Source organism: Mesoplodon bidens, assembly GCF_964165515.1.
Source record: "Mesoplodon bidens genome assembly, chromosome: 1".
NCBI classification, from domain to species: Eukaryota; Metazoa; Chordata; class Mammalia; order Artiodactyla; family Ziphiidae; genus Mesoplodon; species Mesoplodon bidens.
This window is the reverse complement of record NC_138176.1, coordinates 27,950,798-27,976,607: the sequence shown is the minus strand read 5'-3', so window position 1 is coordinate 27,976,607 and position 25,810 is coordinate 27,950,798. Positions and strand designations below refer to the sequence as shown.

Genomic DNA, 25,810 nt, shown 5'->3' with positions numbered 1-25,810 from the left:
AAAAGTACACGAAGATCTATTTGGAAGGAAGGAGGTGGCTAAAAAACAAACTAAAGGGACTTCCCTGGTGGTTCAGTGGTAAAGAATCCGCCTTCCAATGCAGGTGACGTGGGTTCAATCCCTGGTCAGGGAACTAAGATCACATATGCCACAGGGCAACTAAGCCTGCGTGCCACAACTACTGAGCCTACATGCCTCAACTTGAGAGAGAAAACCCACATGCCACAACTAGAGAGAAGTCCGCACACCGCAAGGAAAGATCCCGCGTGCCGCAACTAAGACCCAACACGGCCAAATAAATAAATAAACTGAAGAGTGAAGTCCTACCTGTATATCTAGTAACTGGGATAAAGGGTCTTTCTTACCTTAAACCAAGAAAGCAAGGGCTGCTGTCTCCTGTAACCTCTTGAAAAGCTGACAACTACTGGAGTTCCTACGAGCTCCAAAGCTACTCCTCTCATGCACTGCCAATGAAGTTTCACCGACAATGAAGCCTGACTGAGGAAGACCAGAAAGTTTATGTGATGGGCATTTCAAAATTCATACTTAATTGAAGAAAATGCTGACAGTGGCAGACATGAATAATAAGCTGGGCTCTTCACCAGTGACCTCTGCATTCATCTAGCTTGGCTGAGGAACATTAATTTTGAATCTTCATTTTCCCTTTATTTTTTTAAACAAAATGGAACTACCACTTTAAAAATAATTAAAATTCAGTGTGCTACTTTTTTGGTTTTGACCCACATAAATATATTATCTTTAAAAGAAATAAGTACATAAGAACTTTAAAAAAATTCGTCATCTTCCTTTGGTGTGTGGAAAAGCTTTATTTCTCATAGTGACTTTTCTGACATGCTTGTATGGAATAAAGAGACTTTTCCCTCATTTATAAAGTTATCATACTGTGCCAGGAGCCTCTACTTAGGCATTTCTGCCTAACTGGCAGGCAAACTCTCCAGGCCCCTGTTCAGTACTTTCTTTCCTTAACCGAATGGGCCGCGTTCCCAAACCAGGACCTTTCCCCACCCCTTAGGAATGAGCCCTGTTATCCCCATTCTCTCTGTTTCTCCCTGCACCTTCCTATCCTGACTTGCCTCTTCCTTCAGGATACTTGACAAACTCCAGTTGTCTCACGTGCTTCGGCCAATGAAAAGCTCAGACTTTGGTGTCAGACTGACCTACGTTCACACTATGGCTTTACCACTAACAGCTGTGTGATCTTGAACAAATTACTTAAGTCTCTTTAGCATCATCATCTATAAAATGAGGATAACTGTACCTACCTCAAACAATTGATTAAAGAATTAATTACATAGCCTAAGTAAAAGTGCCTAGCTCAGAAACTCCTAGTTGTTCCTTTCCTTTTATCTATTTGTGTCCTTCTTAAAATCCAAGATACTTTCTTCCCTATTCAGAGGAGCTAAAATCCAGCTTTCTCCCCTGTCTCTGGTAGTGCAGCTTACCTCTTGGTCCAAGTAAGAGAGTGGACATCCTAGCAGCACATAATCAGCTGACCTTCTTAAGTGGACCTTCTCAAGATGCCCTATGTAACATAAAGTTGATTTCCAAGGTTTATTAGCAGCTTGTAGGAAAATCCCTCTGCCTCTGACTTTGTGTCTTTCTGCTTTGGTGAATCCAGTGAACAAATAACTCATATCAAACTTTTTCCTGCCAAATAGGTCAACTGAAATGTCAGAATCTAAACAAAGACACCAAGAGAGGAAGGGCCAGACAGCCAATGCTTGTGTCACATGCTCGTACTCAGAGTTCCCACAGAAACCATCACTCAGGGTTAGAGAGAGGCAGTGCAAAACTACAGGCTGTTGTACAAAAACACAATGCCAAGTACAGGAAACTGAGTTATGGCTATCGTGAGAGTCTTAAATCTCAGCTCACCAGCATATGTCTCTGCCAAGGCCGCCTTGCATGGTAGCCAAGGCCCTGTTTTAAGATGAGAAAACATAACAGGGGCTCTCAGAATGGGCTGCTCAGAGGACTCGATTGCCCTGGGAGGCAATATAGGTGGCTCCATGGGGAAAGTGACCCACACTCACCTCCTGCTCAAAAAGCCCCGCCTCACAGCTTTACAGCCCCCTTCTCTCAGTCTTCCTCAACAACCAGTGGTATGCTGGAGCTGACTTACACATGCTTGGCCTGTGAGAGATGATTGTTAAATTTTCAAGCACTGTGAGAGCCACTTGGCTTCACACCATGTAGCCATGGTGGGAGCATTCACCCTCAGCACTACAAATCAGCCCCCTCCAACCACTCACCTCCCTACCAGTTGTTAAACATTTACTAGCACCCCAAGGGCCAAGAACTCTAAAGTTGAAGTACCAGGCTCCATTTTCCTCATATGCCTTGAAGCTTTTAGGATATCTCCCCAAGATCTTTCTGTGCTTCCTCCTAGATGTTCACAAGTAACGGATGCCACCCAGACACACTAACAATGTTTGCCCCAAAAACTAGGGCTCTCCTCTTATTAGCATTATCTCACTGTTCTCTGGGAAAATAAAGTTAGGTTTCGTTAGGATCTTTAAACACCTAGCAGTTATTTATAGTGGCTATTATCTTAGGATCAGGAGAAAAGCAAAAAGGGTTAGAAAGATGACTAATAGATGAAAAGAAATACACAGCTTCCAATGCAACTTTCACTCAATCAGATGTGAAGCATTTTTTGTTTCCCTAATTGACTTTAACCTACTCCTACAGATGAACGATTCTCTGTTTCATCATAATACTTTCAAAGATACCTCTTATAACATACGACATTATACAGGGCCTCCTCTGAAACCAAAATCCAAAGCCTTAGTGAGAGTGGAGACTTGAAGAAATAACGGGAGGCATCTGGTGACACTGTCCTATAGTCCTGTGGCACATGGGGGTGCCAGCAGACCACCTTTGTGATCTTCCCGGAAAATTCCTAAATTTGTATGAAAAATTTTTAGCAAGCCCCTGGGGCACTTGGTTTAAAGGAATACCAGCATCAAGATAGGTTTGCTCACGCTTAGAAACAGAAAGTAGAATGGTAGTTGCCAGGGGCAAGGTGGAGGGCAGGGAAAGGGGAGTTGTTCAATACACAGAGTTTCAGGGGTTTTTTTTGTTTTTTGTCTTGGCTGTGTTGGGTCTTCGTTGCTGCACGCAGGCTTTCCCTAGTTGCGGTGAGCGGGGGCTACTCTTTGTTGCAGTGCGTGGGCTTCTCATTGTGGTGGCTTCTCTTGTTGCGGAGCACAGGCTCTAGGCCTGCAGGCTTCAGTAGTTGTGGCATGTGGGCTCAGTAGTTGTGGCTCGCGAGCTCTAGAACGTAGGCTCAGTAGTTCTGGTGCATGGGCTTAGTTGCTCCGTGGCATGTGGAATCTTCCCAGTCCAGGGCTCGAACCCATGATAAGTTGCACAACAATGTATATATTAACACTACTGTAGTGTACACTTAAGAATGGTTAAGGGCTTCCCTGGTGGCGCAGTGGTTGAGAGGCCGCCTGCCGATGCAGGGGACACGGGTTCGTGCCCCGGACCGGGAAGATCCCACATGCTGCGGAGCGGCTCGGCCCGTGAGCCATGGCCGCTGAGCCTGCGCGTCCGGAGCCTGTGCTCCGCAACGGGAGAGGCCACAACAGTGAGAGGCCTGCGTACCACAAAAAAAAAAAAAAAAAAAAAAAAATTTGTTACGTGTTTTTTACCAGGAAAAAAAAAAGAGAGAGATAGGTTTGCTCCGTAGGTCTAATCACACGCCTAGTAGCAGTGAGGCTGGCTCATACTAGGCCTTTGAGATGAACACTTGTGAACTGAATCAAAGGCAGTACAATTAGGACAGGGATGAGGGTCAGTGCACTAGGGTTTACGGAAGATGTGCTAACAATTTAAATGACTGAATCGTATTTCTAAGGCATCCAGCCCCTGGGTGCCCTGGGACCCCAGGACAAGGCATAGACGCTCTGGGACTCTTCTCCACTCTTTCTGTCCTTTTCAGGTCCTGGCTTTGAGTACATTTCACAATCTGTGCCTCTCCATTTATCCAATTCCTATCCTTCCTCTTTCAAGGCCCAACTCACTTCTTCTCTCTTCCACGTGGCCTTTCCTGACCATCACAACCTGCAGAGATCTTTCTCCAACAGGAACCCACAGATCCTATTGCTAGTACTGGTCGGCTATTGATAATAAATTGCCTTAAGCCATCTTTTCCACTTACTCCATCCTTTGAGAACAAAGGCCCTTTATCATACCTCTGTATCCCTCAAATGCCTGGCTCAATCTAAAGCACAAAGCACTAAATGCTAAAATACTGATAGCTGAATGAAGGCTGAAGAAAGTAAAAGTGGGCCATTTACTTGTTTTCCAATGGGATATTTCAATGGCACAAAATTGGTCTTGAGTGTGACTGAAAGCTTAAGGAATCAGGTGCTCAGGGAAGGCTTTGACTTGAATCCTAAATTGCCACTAGGTACTCTAGATATTCAGGGCTCTAGAGAATCTTCTGTAAAGTTCTGCTATGAATCCCTCTTTTGCCTATAAGGAAGTTAGAGCTGATATAAATCAATGTCATAGCATTTGCAAACCAAAACAAATAGTGAATAGTCTAAAAGGTGCTTAAGATCCTCAGTGGGCATTTTCAAAGGTCTGATGGCTTTCGGGGCAAGGAAAGTATGAGGTACTATTCAGGACACCTAAGCCAGTGATTCTTTAAAAAAAAATTGTGTGTTGAAGGGGTCAAAGGCTGACTGAGACTTTTAAGAAAGATGGACCCTCTTCAAGAAAAAAAAAAAGACATATGCATAATTTTACACAATTTCAGTGTGCAGTAATTTTCTAAAGCCTATTCTTGGACTTTGGGCTAAAAACCTGTGAGCTAGTATTCCAAAAAATTTCATGACAGATCTCTTGAGTGTAGACCCAATTCTAGTAGGATGCAGCCAGTAATAAAAAAGTATTTTTCCTAATTTGAAAAGCAGGAATAAAGGACAGGGAGTATATAAGAGTTTAGGGTAGGACAGGATAGGGAGGAGAACCCACTGAAGAGCTCTTCTATTTTAACATACTTATGTGCAGGGAGCACTGCATCATCAAGACAGTATATCCTCAAAGCATCCAAACCCAAGATTTAGTCTGGGGTCTAGAGTTTCTCTTAAATACCTTCCTTCCACATTTATTTAGTAGAAACAAAAGGGTCATTGGGATTTATCTATGAAAATGCCACAGGTTGTGTGACTCAGCTATCCTCGGGAGAGAATAAAAATCAGGGTGCGTGTCACTGGTAGGGATAGGGGCATACCAAATGATTCTACCAGCTAGGGACAGATGCTTACCAACAAGCCGTACTGAGAAGAGAAAGGAGCTAAATCTCAGCTGAGGGTGGGCAAGGGGCCTGAAGGTCAATTTTTATAAGATGTACTAAAGACAAGGAAACCTAGTAGGGAATAAACTGGGAGTAGTTTCACAGTTCTTGGAAAAGCAAGTTGTACCTTCTCCATAAACTTTATTCATAAAGATACGTGAAATACAAAAAGCGGTCAAAGTGTCCTTACCGAACACCATATACAAAAATTAATTCAAAATAGGTCAAAGACCTAAATGTCAGAGCTAAAACTATACAACTCTTAGAAGAAAACATAGGGGAAAAGTTTCATGACACTGGATTTAGCAATGATGACACCAGAAGTACAGGCAACCAAAGAACAGACAAACAGGACTTCATCAAAATTGAAAACTTGTTCATCAAGGGACATTGTCAACATAGTAAAAAGGCAACCCACAGAATGGGAGAAAATATTTGCAAATCACATGTGTCTGATGAAGGATAAATATCTAGAATATATAAAGAATTCCAAAAACTCAACAACAAAAATCCAAACAACCCAATTAAAAAATGGGCAAGGGGCTTGAAGAGACATTTCTCCAAAGAAGATAAATGAATGGCCAATAAACACATAAAAAGATGCTCAACATTAATAATGATTAGGGAAATAAAAATCAGAACCATAATGAGATACTACTTCACCCCCATTAGGATGGCTATTATCGAAAAAATCAGAAAACAACCTGTGTTGACAAGGATGTGGAAAAATTGGAATGTAAAATGGTGCAGCCACTGTGGGAAACACTATGATGGCTTCTCAAAGAATTAAACATAGAATTAACTACCATTTGATCCAGCAGTCCCACCTCTGGGTATATAAACAAAAGAACTGAAAGCAGGGACTCAAAACACCAACATTCATAGCAGCATTCTTCACAATAGCCAAAAGGTGGAAACAATCCAAATGTCCATCGATGGTTAGAAGGATAAACAAAATGTGCTATACACATACAATGGAATATTATTCAGCTTTGAAAGGAATGAAATTCTGATACATGCTACAACATGGACGAAACTTGAAGACATTTTGCTAAGAGAAATAAACCATATACAAAAGGACAAATATTGTATGATTCCACTATCTGTGAGACCCCTAGGATAGTCAGATATATAGAGACAAATAGTAGAATAGTGGTTACCAGGGGCTGGGGGTACAGGAAATGAGGAGTCATTGTTTAATGGGTTTAGGGTTTCAGCATGAACTGATGAAAAAGTTCTGGAGATGGATAGTAGTGGTGGTTGTACAACAATGTGAATGCACTTAATGCCACTGAAATGTACACTTAAAAATTATTCAAATGGTAAATTTTATGCAGATTTTACCACACACACACAAAAGGAGTCAAAATGAGCAAGCTTCACAATCAACTCCAGACAAATATGACACCTGTGTATACAAAATAAAAATGCACGGTTTATTACACTAGAAAATGAATGACCATTCAGTCATGCTGAGGGTATTAACTGATTAAAAAGCTTTGCCCTCCATGAAGCCAATGAGAAGTAATAAAAAATGTCATCTATCTTCTGGACATCTGAAAAGAAACCCCAGTGTGAGAGATTGGGCTTTGTTTATTAAGCAACAATGGATTTACAAACATCATCTTGAAATGCCTCAAACACACACTAGAATGTGTCTCGGGGTTGCCAGAACTAAACTTCTTGCCAGAAGAAAATGGCAGCCTAGGTAGGCAGATCTAGCAAAGAGCCCTCTCTTGTCTGCTATCTTACTAAATGCTATAAATCCCAGTTAATGCCTATCCATGGTCTTTAGGTTTTACTTTAGGAGTACTTTAGGGCTTCCCTGGTGGCGCAGTGGTTGAGAGTCTGCCTGCCGATGCAGGGGACACGGGTTCGTGCCCCGGTCCGGGAAGATCTCACATGCCACGGAGCGGCTGGGCCCGTGAGCCATGTCTCTGAGCCTGCATGTCCGGAGCCTGTGCTCCACAATGGGAGAGGCCACAACAGTGAGAGGCCCGCGTACCGCAAAAAAAAAAAAAAAAAAAAAAAAAAGAAGGAGTACTTTAGAATCTACTTGGGGATTAAGTTCCCGATTTTTTCTTTCTACTTAGTTTGCTGCTAACAACTGCAGGCCCTATTTTTCTTTTTCTTTCTTACTTTTTTTTTTTTTTTTTGGCCAAGTGGCATGTGGGATCTTAGTTCTTCCACCAGGGATTGAACTCAAGCCCCCTGAATTGGAAGTGCGGAGTCTTAACCACTGCACCACCAGGCTCTATTGCATCCCAAAGCCAGTTCTTTGAGAAGCTGTGAATACACTTCACATTAGTGACATTAGCATTAATGTTCATAACTGAGGGGAGAGAAGTGCTCCAACACATGTTGGAGATTAACAAGGAGTCAAAATACTTTTAATCTGATATGCTGAGAATAAAACCAAGTGCACCCTCATGCTGTCATTTATTGCCCTTCAGAGTCAGTTAGGGAAGAGAAGCAACAACTATTTTGAGGACAGTTTTGAAAAGGGTCCCAGAATAGTTGTCACCCCTCCCCCACTACCCAAGTGAAAAGAGTTGTTAAGAGAGGTAATGAATATACAAAAACTCCATAAGAGCAAGGACTACACTTAGATTATTCACCACTGATCCCTACTACCCAGGACCACACTTTGTATACAGCAGGCATGCAATTATTTACTGACTAAGAAAATAAATCTTTGAGAGCACTATCCCTTCCTCATTCTCAAATAGGGCTGTGTACTCTCCCAACTCTATAGAAGTCGCCTCATCTCTGGCTTGTGGACTCTTACTGAGAGTCACTTTCATCACTTCATTTAACTTTGAAAGAAGTTGGAGAAGGGTGAGGACACGTGCTTGCTAATCATCCTTTTCCAGATTGCCTCATGCGCCAGAATGGATTTTTATTATTGGTCTGTGGCTGCTACTGCTGTAGGAAGATTTCAGCCTGACCTTCCCAAGCTGCTGGGGGATGAATACTGCACGTGGCTGACTGGGAAAATGTGTCTTCCTTTTTTTTTTTTTTTTTTTTAAAGCTTTTAGACTAACCAGAGCTCACTGTGGTAAGAAAGTCACCCATTCTTTCACTATACAAAACTCAAGATGTTGAATTCTTTTGCATAAAAATGATATAATAAAACTAATCTGAACTGGTCCAACAGGGAAAAGGTAGGATCTTGAAGCACCTCACAGAGAGCAGTGGCATCAAAGTCCTATACAGGACTTAGGACTGCTCCATAGGCAGAAGAGGAAAAAAGAAAATGAAAGCCATTTATCAAAGCGGTTTAAATAAGAGGATGGATTCTCACAGCTGGCCTCACAAAAGAGAACAAATATGTCAAGGGGAATAACTGATAGACTAATTGAGTCCTATCCATCTGGCTGAGGAAAGAGCCACTGGTGGGAATACTGAGAAGCTGTCTGTTAGGCAAAAGGCTTGCTTGGTGCCTCATTTGGTGAGCGGAACAGCTTTTAGGAACACTGAACACACAATCACACAACAGCTAGCTGGCTGGCCCTGCCAGCAAGAGGCTCAGTGGCAAAAAAAGGGAGTGCAGAGCATAGGTGTTTTTTTTCTCAATTGGCTTGGAGCCTATATCTGGACTCTCACCTCATGAATACCGAGGCCCTCCAACTTGGGAGTAGGTGGGAAGGAAGGAAGATTGTGTGAATACATGTCTCATTTTGTATTTTTAAAAACAGGACTCAAGAGTCTCATTCTGAAACATCAAGTTCAATACCATGCCACGCTAAAGCCCCATCTGTAATTTTATATAATGCAGAGCCGAGTACAGGCATTTTGGGAGAAGAGGAAATCAGGCCAGACTCAAGGAAAACAAACACACAACACTATCTGCATCTCCAACTTGGTCCATACCACAGAAAAACCTGCTCCAAAATAACTGCTCAAGGCAAATTAGAACTCAATTACTAAGGAAAATCTGCCCCAAGGAGGGCTCATGTTTTAAGGAGCCAAACAGCATCAAATTAAGCTGAACTCAGGGTTTTTCTAATTGGCAGTTTCAACCATTGCTAAGTTTTCATTTCTTATTTTCAAAAGTCAAAATGACTCTCTGCCTAAAATTAAAAGAAGAAATGCCATATCACCCACTCTAAAATAACAATTCAAAATTTCACCTACATATCTTCTACATAATTAAGCAAACCCTTCATATGCCACAAAAACAGAAGCCATCATTCTATTTAAAGTACTATCAACAAATCCCTTACTAATTCCTCTTAGCAGCCTAGCTCTTGCCACTCCCATTAGAAGCTCAGTCATAGAATCCCTCTGCCATCAGAGAGGGCTTGATGCTAGCCATGAACTAGGGTCACTATGAGGAAAGTAGTGGCTTACCTGCTCCTCCGACAGTTGGGATATGTGATTCACAGCAGCGTAGGATTCAATTTTGGGGTTAAAGTGGTTGATGATGGCTCTGAAACAAAGAATTAACATTAATATAGCACCAGATGGAATAAGAGGATAAATGAGTTAAAAACAAGTATCAACTACCTTCTGGTTTAAAGTATGAGAGCATGGGAGTAATTGTCAGAGAGTAACTGTCCTCTTAGGAACATGAGGTCACACGGGGTGAACTGATTACTTTAAAATGGGAAGGGTTTAATAATTTATTAGACAGAGAACAGAATCAAGCATCTCTGCTCTGCAAATGAACTAGGGAAAAACCTCACAACCAAACAAAAAACAAAACCAAGCATCCTTTAGACAAGAAACAGGACCCGGGGGGCTGTCCACTAGGGGGCCCTGGTGTTTCAGTCAGAAAGAAAAGTAGTAGTTTGCTCTGGGTCTGCTCTTACTTGGGAGAACAGGGCATTCAGTAACACATAGGCTAAATACAGTCTCCGAAGAAGCTAAGCTTTATCAAAGTCTACGACCAATCATCATATTTGTTAGTTAATATTTCAAACCAAAATTTTATTTCCAGCCATTCAAACCAAAATCTGAGCGTTGTTTTCAAACACTCCCTTCTCCACCACTCTGTCACATTCAAGGTCACCAAGTCTTATCAAATCTACCTTTTAAAAACCTCTGAAATCTGAAATAAATTTTCCTGAAACAAATGTCTTAGTATAGGTCTTTGTCATTTCTTGTCTGGTACAGCAGAAAAAGCACAGGTTTTAGACCAGAGGTTAGCATGGGTCCATAGTGATATAAAAGTGATTAAAGAAATGTGGAGAACAGACAAATATTTCTAACAGAACAATTTCAAATAACATGTGTAGATACTCTCCTCCTTAGGAGGTGGAGTTTAATTCCCATTCCCACTGAAAATAGGCTAGACTTATTTCCAAAGAAGAGTAGCGAAAGGGAAAAATAGTATCTTGACAGTAAAGAATCCTAGCGAATACTACCTTAACCAAGCGATGAAGGTGAATATCACCAGTGATGTCATGTGGCTGTCATGTAACGCCTGGTATGATCTGATGAGAAGGGCACTTCGCCTCTGTTTTTTACTTTCAAAAATCCATAATCTCAGAATCTAATCGTGAGAAAAACACCAGACAAACCCACACTGGGGTACACTCTACAGAATACCTAGCCAGTACTCCTCGAGACTGTTAAGGTCATGAAAAACAAAACTTGAGAAACTGTCACAGACCAGAGACCACTGGGGAGACATGACAACTAAATGCAGTGTGATAACTGAATTGGATCCTGGAACAGAAAGAGGACATTAATGGATAAACTGGTGAAACCCACATAAAATATGAAGTTTAGTTAATAGCAATAGATCAATGCCCATTTCTTAGTGTTGATAAATGTTCCATGGTAATGTAAGATGGGGGAAACTAGGCTGAGGGGCATACAGAAACTCTATGCGTTATCTTTGCACTTTTTCTGTAATTCTAAAATTATTCCAAAATAAACAGTTTATTAAAATGTGTATGTCTGGACAGCATAATAGAAATCAATATGTTCTTTTAATATAACTTACTGATAGTAAAGGATTATAAAACCATTTAATATATATATTATATATTATATATATAAGTATAAGCCAGAAACTTCAAAAAAAACCCCACTATGGTTTGGAATCCTAGTTTGACCACTTGTTTTCCTGAACGATTTTGGGAAGCTGTATGTCTCACCAGAGGAAAAAAACGGGAATAATAATATCTACTTTAGCAGTTAGCACAGTATCTAGGAAGGGTACATTGTAGGCATACAATAAATGTTTGTTGAAAGAGTGAACTAAACCTTAAGAGGATTCTTGTAATATTTATATAACAAAGCAATGTCAAATATCTAGCACAACGCCTGGCACAAGCTGGTGCTCAATAAATATTCAATGAATGAACAAATCAAATAGGACAGACGTGGGTCAGAAGCAAGAGGCAAGTTTTGGTAACTTATTTTTCTAGAGGCTAGGACGAAGGGTAGAGATGTTATCTGCAAGTTAAGGTTGTGGGGCTTGGTCTAAATCCCAAATATCCATTGTGACCAAGTGGGGTGTCAAATATTTTTCTCATTCAGAAGGCAACGTTTGGGGGTATTGGCAAGGATGACAACAGTCCAGGAGCAGAAAAGAAAACCAGGAGGCTAAACCCAATGAGAAGATGGGAGGGCAGGTTTAGGGAACTGAGAAACCCACCAAACCTAGCAGCAGTACTAACTTAGTTAACCCCGTGTAGAGTCTGGGTCATAGGGTCCAGCATGCAAAAGTGATGGGATTGAGGAAAGGAAATACAATAGACAAATCAATCTACAATTAGATCTCAGTTATTTTGGAAAACAGAATCTGCATTCTGTAAATACATCTATTTCATGCTTTTGTAGGTTTTTTTTTTTAAGTTTCCTTTAAATTTCTTAGTAAAAAAAATTTTTTGAAAAAAATCCTGACTTGGACTTCCCTGGTGGTGCAGTGGTTAAGAATCTGCCTCCCAATGCAGGGGACACAGGTTCGATCCCTGGTCTGGGAAGATCCCACATGCTGCAGAGCAACTAAGCCCGTATGCCACAACTACCGAGCCTGCGTGCCAAAACTACTAAAGACCACGTGCCTAGAGCCCGTGCTCTGCAACAAGAGAAGCCATTGCAATGAGAAGCCCGTGCACCGCAGCAAAGAGTAGCCCCCGCTCACCACAACCAGAGAAAGCCCGCACCCAGCAACGAAGACCCAAGCAGCCAAATACATAAATAAATAAATTAAATTAAATTATATATATAAAAAAATCTTGACTTGACTGAACTAGGGTTTTTTTGTTTTGTTTTGGTTTGCCTAGGTTTGGAAAACAGAGAACTCCAAAAAACCCTAATGTCTGTCTGGGCGGGATGGTAGCAGCCACTGGGGCCCAGCTAGCAATCCAGAGAAGCTGGTGAAATTTGGACAATTAAATAATCCCTGGGAATGGAACAGATGGGGATGCTGTAATTCTATTCCCTTTCTATCTGAGGAATTTTCTTGCCAAGAAATAAAGCAAGGAAGCAAGAAAAGAGAGAGAAAGGAAAAAGAAAAAGAGGGAAGAAAGAAAGAGGGGGGCAGGCGCTCAGAGCAAGAAAAGGAGGAGAGAGGAAATGGGGGAGAGAAAGAAAAAAATTGGAAGGTACTATCTTCAAAAAGTACACTTATTGGGACTCCCCTGGTGGTGCAGTGGTTAAGAATCTGCCTGCCAATGCAGGGGACATGGGTTCGAGCCCTGGTCTGGGAAGATCCCACCTGCCGCGGAGCAACTAAGCCCGTGCACCACAACTACTGAGCCTGCACTCTAGAGCCTGCGTGCCACAACTACTGAGCCTGCGTGCCACAACTACTGAAGCGCGCACACCCTAGAGCCCGTGCTCCACAACAAGAGAAGCCACCGCAGTGAGAAGCCCATGCACCGCAATGAAGAGGCCCTGCTCACCGCAACTAGAGAATGCCCGCGTGCAGCAACGAGGACCCAACACAGCCAAAAATAAATAAAGTTAAAAAAAGACTCTTAAAAAAAAAATAAAAGTACACTTATTTCCTTCCCTTCTCACCATTATACCTGCCAAGTGTCAGTTGGGTCTGTGGATGCCCTGTGCTTGATATTGCAGGGCATATATGCTAATATTGTTTGGGCAAACTTATCCTGAGGGTATGACAGATTTGCCAGTCTGAGAATTTATATTTGGAATGAAGATAAAATCATCTTCCAACCCGCCCTGTGACATTCTCGTCCCAGAGCTTCAGATCTCAGCAAGTGATGGAAGGTCTCCCACCAGGCAAGTTAAGGGACTGTTTAGAAACCTGAGAGAGGTGGAACACTGTACATCCAGTTAGTAATTTCTAATTCAGTACCCACAAAGGATACAGAGTATACATCCCTGCTTTACTTTTCTTGCTGTTTATTTGGGATTGTTATCTGTAAAATCTGAGTACTAATCTGATCTTCTGAAGATAGCAGGTACAGGGCACTAGGCCTAAGAGGTAAGAAAAATAGATTGACACTGGCTGTTCTCCCTCCATGCTCTTTAGCAGGGTATTTCAGAGAGGGTTTGGAAGCTTCCTATTAAAGTTCTCAGGACTTCATACTGTTGAAATGGAAATATGTTCTGAGACAGCAAAGAGATGACAAAACACCAAAACCAGGCTAAGTCAGCCCACACTGAGTGACACATACCTTTGCAGTGACTGAAATACTTAGTTTCTCCTTCACCAGGAAGTTTGGAGGCTACCAGCGTTCACCTGGGTTGTGATTTCACATTTCCCCACCTGGCCACGGTCCCAGAATTAAACTTATGCCTGACTAGCTCTCAGTAGGAGAAAGATGAAATACCAGATTTATGGATGAAGGAGGAATCTCTCTTTTTTCATTAGGCTTTCCTTCCCACTGATATCACCTTAAAAAAGATTTACTAGCATCTCTTCTGAACATCTGGGAGAAGGGGGAGGGGTCTACTAAGAGATTCTAAAGTAGCTCTCTCATTTTCACTGATCAACACCTGACAGGTAGCAACTGTCCAGTGCTAAGGTCTAAAACTTGAGGTTCCAGAGAAGAAATAGCAATTTTTTTCTATCAGAAGATGAATGAAGAGGGGTGGGATAGGGAGGGTGGGAGGAGATGTAAGAGGGAAGGGATATGGGGATATATGTATACCTATAGCTGATTCACTTTGTTATACAGCAGAAACTAACACACCATTGTAAAGCAATTATACTCCAATAAAGATGTTAAAAACAAAAAAATAAATAAAAAGAAGATGAATGATCAAAGTATGAGTTCAAGTCCCTCCCTACCCATTCCATCCAAAAAGGGCAGGTTCAGAGAAGGTGAATACTGCACGAAGGACACAAGTTCCTTGCCCCTGACTAGCCTGGTAGAAAACGAAGGTCAGTAAGGAAAGAAGGTAACTGAAGAGACCAGGGAGAAGAGTCTTGCAGGAGCAGGAAGCTAGGACAGGCTTAATCAGGGCATCTTCACTAGGTCTGTACTGAATTGTTACGGACAATATCTGCCCCCACCCCACCAATTCATACACTGAAGCACTAACCTCTGACATAATTATATTTGGAGAGAGAGTCTTCATGGAAGTAACTAAGGTTAAATGAGGTCATAAGGGTGGGGCACTGAACCAACAGAATTAGTGTCCTTAAAAGAAGGGATTAAAAAAAAAGATAAAAATAAATAAAAATAAAAATAATAAAAATTAAAAAAAAAGAAGGGATAACAGAGAACTTGCTTGATCTCTCTCCACCATGTGAGGACACAGCCAGAAGGCAGCTGTCTGCAAGCCAGGAAGAGAGTCCTCACCAGAAACTGACCCTGCTGGATCTTGATCTGGGACTTCTAGCCTCCAGAACTGTGAGAAAATAAATTTATATTTTTTAAGCTGCCTAGTCTGTGGTATTTTGTTATGGCAGCTGAGAAGACAAATACGTGGATATTCTACTCTCCGCAGAGACCCTGGCATTTGGGCAAAGCAGACCCCAAGCCAGAGTCAGTCTTAGCAAAGTAGTAAAGTGGATAAAGTCAGCTTCTCATGCTGCTGGTGACTTCCTCTCTTTATATCCTTTACATTTCAGGTAATTGTATCCTTCTCTTCCAGATGAGGATCATTTTGAGGGTCCTATGCCACAAAGTTCCAATCACAAATGCCACAAATATAGCCACATGGGTTATCAGCAGCAGGGTTTGTAGCACCATACATGGCAAAGAAAGAGACGTGCATTTTCCCTTTATTTTCTTCTTCTTTTTTTTTTTTTTTTTGGCCACACTGCAAAACTTGTGGGATCTTAGTTCCCCAACCAGGGATCAAACCTGGGCCCTCGGCAGTGAGAGCAGAGTCCTAACCACTGGACCACCAGAGAATTCCCTGTTTGCATTTTGAGATTGGTTTTTATCTAATATCAGCCCTTCAGGTATTTAAACAAAACCTAGCTTTGCCAAAGGAAAGCTTTCATGCTAAGAAGTATTTTGGAAAAGGGGACTTGAAAGGAGAGGAGGAGTAGGGAAGAAGAGGAACGTGTGAGTGGGCAATGAATGAGAAAACAGCCATTATGAATAGATTAAGGCTTCTCTTTGACAAAGGTGGCAAAACAATTAAGTGGGAAGAGTCTTTTCAAGAAATGATGCTGGGACAACTGAAAATCTACATGCAAAAGAATGATGCTGAACCACTACCACATACCTTACACAAAAATTAACTCAAAATGGGACTTCCCTGGTTGGTCCCATGGTTAAGACTCTGTGCTTCAAATGCAGGGTGCATGGGTTCGATCCCTGGTTGGGGAACTAGGATCCCACATGCCATGTGGTGTGGCGAAAAAAAAACCCAACAACTCAAAATGGAACACAGATTTAATGTAAGATCTAAAAACTATAAAATTTTTAGAAGAACACATGAGAGTAAATCTTCATGAACTTGGATTAGGCAATGATTTCTTAGGATACCAAAAGCACAAGCTGACAAAAGAAAAAGTAGGTCAAGTTTAAAAACTTTTGTGCTGCAAATGATACCATCAAGAAAGTGAAAAGAGGGACTTCCCTGGTAGTTCAGTGGTTAAGAATCTGCCTGCCAATGCAGGGGACACGGGTTCGAGCCCTGGTCCAGGAAGATCCCACATGCCGCGGAGCAACTAAGCCCGTGCACCACAACTACTGAGCCTGCGCTCTAGAGCCCTCGAGCCACAACTACCGAAGCCCGCGAGCTGCAACTACTGAAGCCTGTGCGCCTAAAGCCCATGCTCCACAACAAGAGAAGCCACCGCAATGAGAAGCCCACGCACTGCAATGAAGAGTAGTCCCCGCTCGCAGCAACTAGAGAAAGCCCACACGCAGCAACAAAGACCTAACGCAGCCAAAAATAAATAAAGAAATAAATTTTTTAAAAAAAGTGAAGACAACCCACAGAATGGGAGAAAATATTTGCAAATCATGTATCTGATGAGAAACCCAGTGAGATACCACTTCACATCCACTAAGATAGCAATAACCAAAAGACAGTTAACAACTGTTGGTAAGGACAGGAAGAAATTAGAATTCTCATACACTGCTGGTAGGATTGTAAAATGGTACAGCTACTTTGGAAAGTGGTTTGGCAGTTCCTCAAATGTTAATACACAGAGTTACCCTATGACCCAGAAATTCTACTCCTACGTACTTGTCCAAAAGAATGAACCCATTATGTTTACACAAAAACTTGTACACAAATGTTCATAGCAGCATTATTCATAATGGCCAAAAAACAACCCAAATGTCCATTACCTGAAGAATGGGTAAATAAAATGTGGTAGAGCTACAGCAGAATATTATTCACCCATAAAAAGGAATGAAGTACTGATAAATGCTACAGTATGAATGAACCTTGAAAATATTACGTTATGTAAAAGAAGCCAGACACAAAAGGCCACACATTGTACCATTCCATTTATAGGAAAAGTTCAGAATAGGCAAATTTGTAGAGATAGAAAATAAATTAGGGACTTCCTTGGTGGTCCAGTGGTAAAGAATCCACCTTCCAATGCAGGGGATGTAGGTTCAATCCCTGGTCAGGGAACTAAGATCCCACATGCCGCGGGGCAACTACTGAGCTCATGCGCCTCAACTAGAGAGGCTGTGTGCCGCAAACTACAGAGCCCATGTGCTCTGGAACCCACGAGCCACAACTAGAGAGCCCACGTTCCCTGGAGCCTGTGCGCCACAGTTAGAGAAGAGAAAACCCACACGCCACAACTAGAGAGAAGCTCACGTGCCGCAAGGAAGAGCCTGCATGCCTCAACGAAGATCTTGCACACGGCAACTAAGACCCGATGCAGGCTTCCCTGGTGGCGCAGTGGTTGAGGGTCCGCCTGCCGATGCAGGGGACACGGGTTCGTGCCCGGTCCGGGAGGATCCCACATGCCGCGGAGCGGCTGGGCCTGTGGGCCATGGCCGCTGAGCCTGTGTGTCTGGAGCCTGTGCTCCACAACCAGAGAGGCCACAACAATGAAAGGCCCACATACTGAAAAAAAAAAAAAAGACCCGATGCAGCCAAAAAAAAAAGAAAAAAAATGTTGGGGGTACACTGGTGGGGGAGAAATAAGGTTCTCCTATTCTCAACACTGTTGACCACTTCTTTTTTTTTTTTTTTTTGAGAAATGGCTGGAGCTGCCCACATTACCCAGAGAGAGCCATCCATCCAAGACTAGGAAGAGGATTTAAAGAAATAAGGCCCAAGGAAAGGGAAAGGAGTCTGGAGGTAGAACTGAGTGGGGAATGGGAATATAATTTCTTAACAAACCTCCAGCTTTCCTCAAACTGGAACTAAATGCTCCATGAAAGCAGGAACCAAATTTATTTTGCTCACCAATATATTCCCAAGCCTTTAGTAAAACTGAATAAATGAAAGTCTAAGAAGGTTTTTGTCCAGTCTTACCACAAGTAAGGAGGTCCATGATCACCAGCTATTCTCCAAAAGTATGAAAATAACAATAAAAATGTTTTATCCCCATCCCAGAAGAAAAGGTGTCGCAGACATGAACAGCTGTCCCCCAGTGAAGGAAGAAAAGTTGTCACTGAAGACAGTAAAGCTTTCTCTTCCTTTCAAGTCATACCAGGAGGCTTAGGGAAAAGCTTTCTGGCATTTCTTATAAAAGTAATCCAATATCTTCTAAAAGTAAGCCTGAAGTTTTGTTTGTTTATTTGGGGGTAGGGGGTGGAAGAGGAGTCGGGGAGTATGTTATACTCTGGTACTGGGTCTCCTAATGCTATTGAACTGGAAAGTCCCAAAAAGGAAAAGGAATAAGAAACAGACAATGTCACAGAAAGGGAAATTGCTAAAGTCAGCCACAGTAAGGGATGGCTTTGCACCCAAAGCACCTTTAAGGGCAAGAATCTGGGCCACCCTCCAATGCAACTGTCAACTTCTGACTGCTGAAGACAGGGGTCACTTATATAAACTGAAGCAAAATGAAGTGGACAGATGGAACAGCAAGGCTGAGCTACAAACTGGCTGAGGATTTATTGGTCCATTTTTAACTTATTCTCTCTGACTCATGACTCTGCAAAGCAGCTTTCTTTCCCCCAGCGCTGGGTGAATGCTGGGTGAGACATAGTTAATGCCCAACTTACCCAGGAAATACATGGAAATGTTACTAGGCAATGTAGCTTAAGAGAAAATGTGGATTCTTCCTCATATCCAATGTGAATCTAAAGTAAATCCTCCTAAGATGCAAATTCTCACAATCCCAGCTATCTCCCACAGACAGAAGCCTTTAAGGGTCTTTTATAAAACAACAAATAAATAATAGTTTCATCCAGAAGCTCAGAACATGGTGATTGTTTCCTTACTGAGACATTTGAAGAAAACCGACCATCTCTAAAAGCTGCTATGTAAATCCTTCAGGCATAAAGGAGAAAAACAGGCAAGGGTTGTTTACAGGTAAAGTTTCTATAAGCTCTGATTCCAAGGAAGGAGGAAACAACTGGTATACTCAACATGGTACATACTAGGAAGATTCCTAAAGTTTCACCCTAAAATTATTCCTATAAGGCTACCAGATTTACATTAAAGAGTCTGATTATGGGTGAATATATGAAGCCTGATAAAAATACATTTGGATTTCAAGCCCAGCCTCATAAGAGCTATAGTCCTGTATTCTCAAATACTTGCTTAAACATGTACACCTGGATGTCATGTTTTTGCTTACATGGTTTTCTTCACATGGAATGCTATTTTTCTTTATCACTAAAAAGCCAAAGCCTTATTTTTCCTTTTGGAAAGCCCAGTTAAAGCACCATTGTTTCCCTGAACAACATGATGTATATAATGTAAAAGGCAAGGCCTTAGAGGCATTAGACCAGAGTTAAAATCCTGATTCCCCCATTTCTAGGCTGCACGAGCTTGGGCAAGACATCAACCTCTCTGAGTACCAGAGAGGTATTCTTCATCTGGTTGGGTTTCCTTTCCAAAGCTTTCCTTTGTGTTTTCCTATATAACCATAACTTGCCCTAAAGGAAACTTTCCCCCCTCAAGCATCTTCCCTTTTCCTAGACCCAAAAGAGCAGTCTAGTGATCTACACTACAGAGCATATTCCCAGATATCTGGAATTAAAGACAAGAAAACCAGGGGAATTCCCTGGTGGTCCAATAGTTAGGACTCCACGCTTCCACTGCAGGACTGCAGGGGATACGGGTTCGAACCCTACTCAGGGAACTAAGATCCCACGTGCAATGCGGCACGGCCCCCCCAAAAAAGACAAGAAAACCATCATGTTCATAACTGCTTCAACTTGGGAAACCTTCAAACATACAGGTTACAAGACTGGCCTCTGAGAAAGGGTGAAGGTATGACTGAGTGGTATGTGGCAGTGATTAAAATGGTCCACCTGAGGTTGAGTTATTTAACTTTTATTTAATGTTTCATAAACGCTTTTCTCTTATAATTTTATTTATTTATTTTTGGCTGCACGTGGGCTTTCTCTAGTTGCGGCAAGCTGCGGCTACTCTTCGTTGCGGTGCGCGGGCTTCTCATTGCGGTGGCTTCTCTTGTTGCGGAGCACAGGCTCTAGGCGCGAGGGCTTCAGGAGTTGTGGCTCGTGGGCTCTAGAGCGCAGGCTCAGTCGTGGTGCACGGGCTTAGTTGCTCCGCGGTATGTGGGATCTTCCTGGACCAGGGCTCTAACCCGTGTCCCCTGCACTGGCAGGCGGATTCTTAACCACTGGCCACCAGGGAAGTCCACGTTATTTAACTTTAAACTAACAATTCTTTTCACCTTCAGAATTGCCTCATATATTCCCATTTCATGCAGTAATAAGCTTCCCTCTTCATGAAGTCAATGAATCTTCAGCCCATACAATTCAACAGCAACCAAAAAAGCAATTTCCCTTTATGCCTTTTAACAGCAGTGTATTACAAGCCTCAGAGACTCTGCTGATTAACATTAAACAAAATGAAACCTCAAATAAGAATACCTTTTAACCTTTTCACTTTGACACTATCTAGTCAAAACTTCAGCAAGTGACCTGTTAGGGTTTTCCTCCAACTTATCCCTTATGTACTAGGTTTTAACCCTTTCAGGCCAATTATCCCCTTCCTTATACTGCTGTTCCTGTGGCCATTCTTTTCAGGACCAGAGACACAAAAATGGACCCTTACTATAGAAGGCATTTTGACAACCATCAGGAAGGATGAGCTACTGGCCAATGCCTCTAGTTGTTTGCTTTATTCAATGATCCAAGTCTGTAAATTGGCCAAGATAACTTGATTTATTTGTACACATAAATTTATTGATTGAAGGAAATGGAATAGAGAATGCCTCATACTACACCATAGTAACCCTCAGGTTTTAAATTAGAGAATGATTTAAGTCAGTATTCCTCTTGATTTCTAGGTGAGAAACACATGTGTCACACTAGGTAACTTACAACTACTGGACAACATTTTTCCAGTATCTGCATTGGACAAATGAAAGTTCACAATTCATTAACTGGAAGGAAAGAGGAAAGAGTTAATGTGTATGAAACGTACATGGCCTGAGGGGCAGTGGCCTCATTTTCTGAAGCTGTGCATGGCTACACATTTTGGCAGTTTGAGCTTTCTACCTTGATGCATGATTTTGCCCAAAGTAGGTTTCCGCCTCATCACCTGCTAGAAATTAAGCAATTGGTTATAGCTACTTTGCTTGAAAACTGAGCTAATTTCTAGTTACTGTGGCCCCAAACCATAGATTTAAGCCAAGTAAGATGCCATGGGCTTTACACTTTGGCTAAATTATCTCTTCCAGCACTGCCATGAGACAGAAACAGAATTCCTTCCTGCTTTAGATACTGGCCTGACATTGTTTCACTGTTTCCATAATCACAATGAATGTAAATGGAGAAAAATGAACCACAGGAGATAAAGGAACCACAGAAGTCAAATGGACCATCTACATTTCCATAAAAGACATCACTTAATCCATGCCCCTTAGAAATGCCTGCTTTTTATCAAAGCTTTCTCTCAATAAATGAACAGAGGCCACAAAACTTTCCTAGGACAAAACACCTACAAGATTAGCCTACGTCTACTCAGATTTCATTACTCTGTGCTACAGATTCCCTTAGTCTGTCTCTAGTGGTAGGCCAGCAGTTGCTGGCAGAGTTCCTGGGGCTATAGCATGCAAACCTTTGATAGCCTCTGCAATTAGTAGTTTAGCCCTGGATTTCCTGTCTCCAGAAGCAAGGCCCCTCTACACTCTCAGAAGCTAGTGAATATAAAGGAACAAAATGGGCCATGTAAAAATGTCTAATAGATTTTCTGCCCTACTCGGGATACAGGAAAATCCTAATACATACCTGGGAGGACTTCTGAGGCAGTGGAGATAGCTCAAAACCCCAAGAAGTGATCTACTTTTAATTAATGGTGAACATTTCAATCCCTTGAATGTGACCTGAGAACTTTAAAGAAAAAAAACTGACGTGCGCCAAAAACTGGAAGTATTTTAATTATACCTCATTCCCATTTGTGCAATTAATCAATTTATTATAAGGCATTTATAACTTTTGAGCATGGGGGGGGCAGGATGGCAAAAAAAAGTAGTAACTAACTTAGGCTTCTTTTCCTATCACTTCAAAAATAGAAGAAAATTAATTTAATGGATCACATGCTAGACTGGGGAGAGAGGGAAATATTCTGTGGATCCCATACTGGTTAGAGAAAAAGATACACATGGATTCCAAACTAAATGAGAAGAGCTGTGCATATACATCAGTGGTGGAGAGGGAAGAATGGGGATCTCACGTGGATAGAAACGGAAGAAGGCTGTCAAGATTTCTGACTTGGTCCAGTGTGGGCCATACAGACACCAGGCTAGAAAGGAGTGGTTCTGATGTTCACGTAAAGGAGTGAGAGGATACTGGCCATATGGATCACATACTGGTTTTCAAGTACTCCAAGTAAAGAATGAAATTAAAGACATGAAAAGGGGTTTATGCTCCATCCCAGGGGGATCTTTTAGAACTCCTCAGAAAAGGCAGTCAGCGACTCTGCCACAGTAGTTAAGCAGGCGAACATTTACCATAGAGCCCACGTCAGTTAAGTGAACAGAGATGAATCTTATTACAGTGCACTGTCAGCTCTGAGCCTGCAGGTGCTAACCACTGAGATGCAGCGTTACTCGGCCCTGACTGCTCGCCCTCCCACTGTGACGGAGAGCTTTGCCTTTCTTGTCAGCTCTGAAAAAGCAGGCTGCTTCCACCTGCTCTATCCGTGCTCTGTTGCCTTCAGAGAAGCCCTAGCACAAGTGATTCACCGTAAGAAGACTGGATGTAAATAGTAGGGGCAGGTGGTAGGGCTGGTTAGAGAAAGGAGCCTTGAGAGGTAGAAAGGATGGGTGTCGGAGAAAAAGCAGGGGAGCTGGGTAGTAAAGTAAGGAGAATAGGATAGTTTAGTAAATCAAGAAGTAAATGAAGAATAAATAAGCTGTTCAATGTTCTGAACCATTCTGCTTAGGTGAAGTTGATGGTATCTCTCACTGGAAAGGGGAAAAGTTAAAACTTCGTTGCAATATACTTTCTCCACAGGAAAAGAAATATTACTGAGGAATATTGTTTTTTCAATATTAATAGCAGTCTCAATATCAGCATTATTATTAATGAGTTAGGTCTAAAACTATTTTTCTCAACAACCTAATCACTATGTATTATTGAACAAAATCCACTGTTTGCTAAAGGAAATGGGTATTTATCAATCATCCTAAGATTTACAAATGATACCCAATGTACCTTTGGCCCTATTTTTTTCTGCAAAGAATTATAAGAGTCAAAATAAAAGCCTCAAACTGACTAAATGGCAGCCTACTAAGTCAGAGACCCAGAGAGCATCTATTCAACAGAAACCCTTACAAGAGGAAGGGTGTAAGAGTCCCTGCAGGGACAAATTAAAAAAACACATACGGGGACAAATTTAAAAATCATACAACACATTAAAAATACTCATCAGGGCTTCCCTGGTAGCGCAGTGGTTGAGAGTCCGCCTGCCGATGCAGGGGACATGGGTTCGTGCCCCGGTCTGGGAAGATCCCACATGCCGCGGAGTGGTTGGGCCCGTGAGCCATGGCCGCTGAGCCTGCGCGTCCGGAGCCTGTGCTCCACAACGGGAGAGGCCACAACAGTGAGAGGCCCACATACCGCACACACACACACACAAAAATACTCATCAGAGGCCATGTGGTTATCACTCAGAGGAGTAATTAAGAGTAGACAGGCAAGTAGGTAAGGCCCGTGTGTTTAGAAACCAATGAATCTCTAACTCATTATAGAGAGGAGATCCCAGAGACATTGCTGCGAGACAGACATGACCAACCTATTGAGGAAATGACATGGAATGGGTTTGTGACCGAAATTGATGGAGGTCTCACAGCACATGCAGGCCCTCAGGTATTTGAGCTTCTCTCTAGGCCTAGAGCAAGTGCAAACAAAGAGCTGTGGTAAAAATGATTTACAGCCTTACTTTCTACCATACCTCTTTGTTTGCAACAGAGCCTGCAGTTTCCTTACATTCAAAGGCAGTGGGAGGTGGGAAAAGGAGAGGAGACTAGATGACTGCTACTCAGAACCAAGCAGCGCTGCCCAGGAGAGGACTTAATGGGAGGATAAATTTGAGGCCTGATTCTTTGACAGCACCTCCAATAACAGCTAGTAAACCAGGGGGTAAGAGCCAGCTCCACACATTCATCATAATAGTGCAACAAGATGAAGGTCTTTGGGGGAGAGTCTATGAAATCCGGAGTAAGAAGATGAAGCCCATGTGGAGGGTGAGGCGGTCGGCTCTGGCAGACTGCCTCTACGGGAGGCTGCGTTTAATTGTTTTATGCTCAAGAAGAAGTTATTAGCTGCTTTCTCTCCAATATACCAGAAATAATGGTAAGCTTTTCTCCTCCTGAAAAGGTGAGATTTCGTTTTAAAGTGATTACAGGACTTTGTTTATCCTGTATGCACCATGTTAGAAAGAGAGAAATTCTATATCTGCTCCCCCTCCATTACTCTGCAAATTGACTGCTCTCTTACATAGTGAAGGAACACTGTCCCTAGAAGAAAGTCCTATGGTATCTGAAGCTCAGGGTTTGCTAGCACAGCCCATGACTCGACAGTTTGGTTTGTCTGACAAACACCTGAATACCTACTAGGCAATGGGGGAGGTGAATGAAATTTGATCCCAGGTAGCAAGGAATTTACAGATTAGTGGAAGAGACACATACCACAGACAGACAATCTCATTATGATGTTGTAAGGGCTAGATTGACAAAGAGTAGACCAAAGGTACCATGAGCACACAGAGGAGGGGCATTAGCCCAACCTGGGAACTTGGGAAAGGCATTCTAAAGGAGATGGTGCTTGAGCAGAGTATTGAAATATGAGTTAATTTAATCAGGCAAGGAAAGATAAGAATGTCTTGACACATTTTCTTACAGGGATGGAGACTAGTACCCGATTTTTACTAAGTCAGGCTAAAGAAACCTTACTAGATAAGTTAAATTAAGGTTAATGCAACTAAAAAAAAATTCGCCATCCAAGTTTTCCCAGTAAACCAAAGAGAAAAGTTATAGCTTCCTTTCCTAGGATCTTGTTTTGAATCTCTTCCAGCTAAGGGGTAGCAGGAAACCTTAGTGAAAGCCATGAGACCTTTGCCTGTGGGGGTCCTGTTTGCATCTTTTTGCTCAGTGCTGACTCAAAGATGCTCATGGCAAGTTCTGTACCTCCTCTCCCCTAAACTAAATGTAAACACGAAGCAACTAGCAAAGTTGAAGTCAGGCCTTTCAGTCTCATATGGGAGTGGATGAGGCCTTGCAGTCTTATATGGGAGTGGATGGATCTCAGCTGTGCTGTGCCCACCCTCTACAGTGTGCCAGTCTCCAGCTGGTGATGCAGCTGCTTCACTTAAAGCCAGACTAAAGCCTCTAGACTCTGATCTCCACCAAACCACACTGAAGAGACTAAATGGCTCTGCTTTGCAGCTGCCTGTTAATTGTAACTGTTTCCTTGGTTCCCTTTTGGCTTATAAGACAATATACATTTGGGAAGGTCCTCAGTAGGAAGC

The 25,810-nt window shown here is 42.2% G+C and overlaps 1 protein-coding gene across 5 annotated transcripts in view; it reads right to left on the bottom strand.

Moving 5' to 3' along the window:
- ARMH3 (armadillo like helical domain containing 3) overlaps positions 1–25,810 on the bottom strand; it is a 180,545-nt gene that overhangs the window by 21,493 nt on the left and 133,242 nt on the right. For all 5 annotated transcript variants that reach the window (XM_081228629.1, XM_081228626.1, XM_081228627.1 and 2 more), the window contains exon 24: positions 9,686–9,764. In XM_081228629.1, the coding sequence (XP_081084755.1) occupies positions 9,686–9,764 (79 nt within the window). The remainder of the gene's footprint in view (positions 1–9,685; positions 9,765–25,810) is intronic.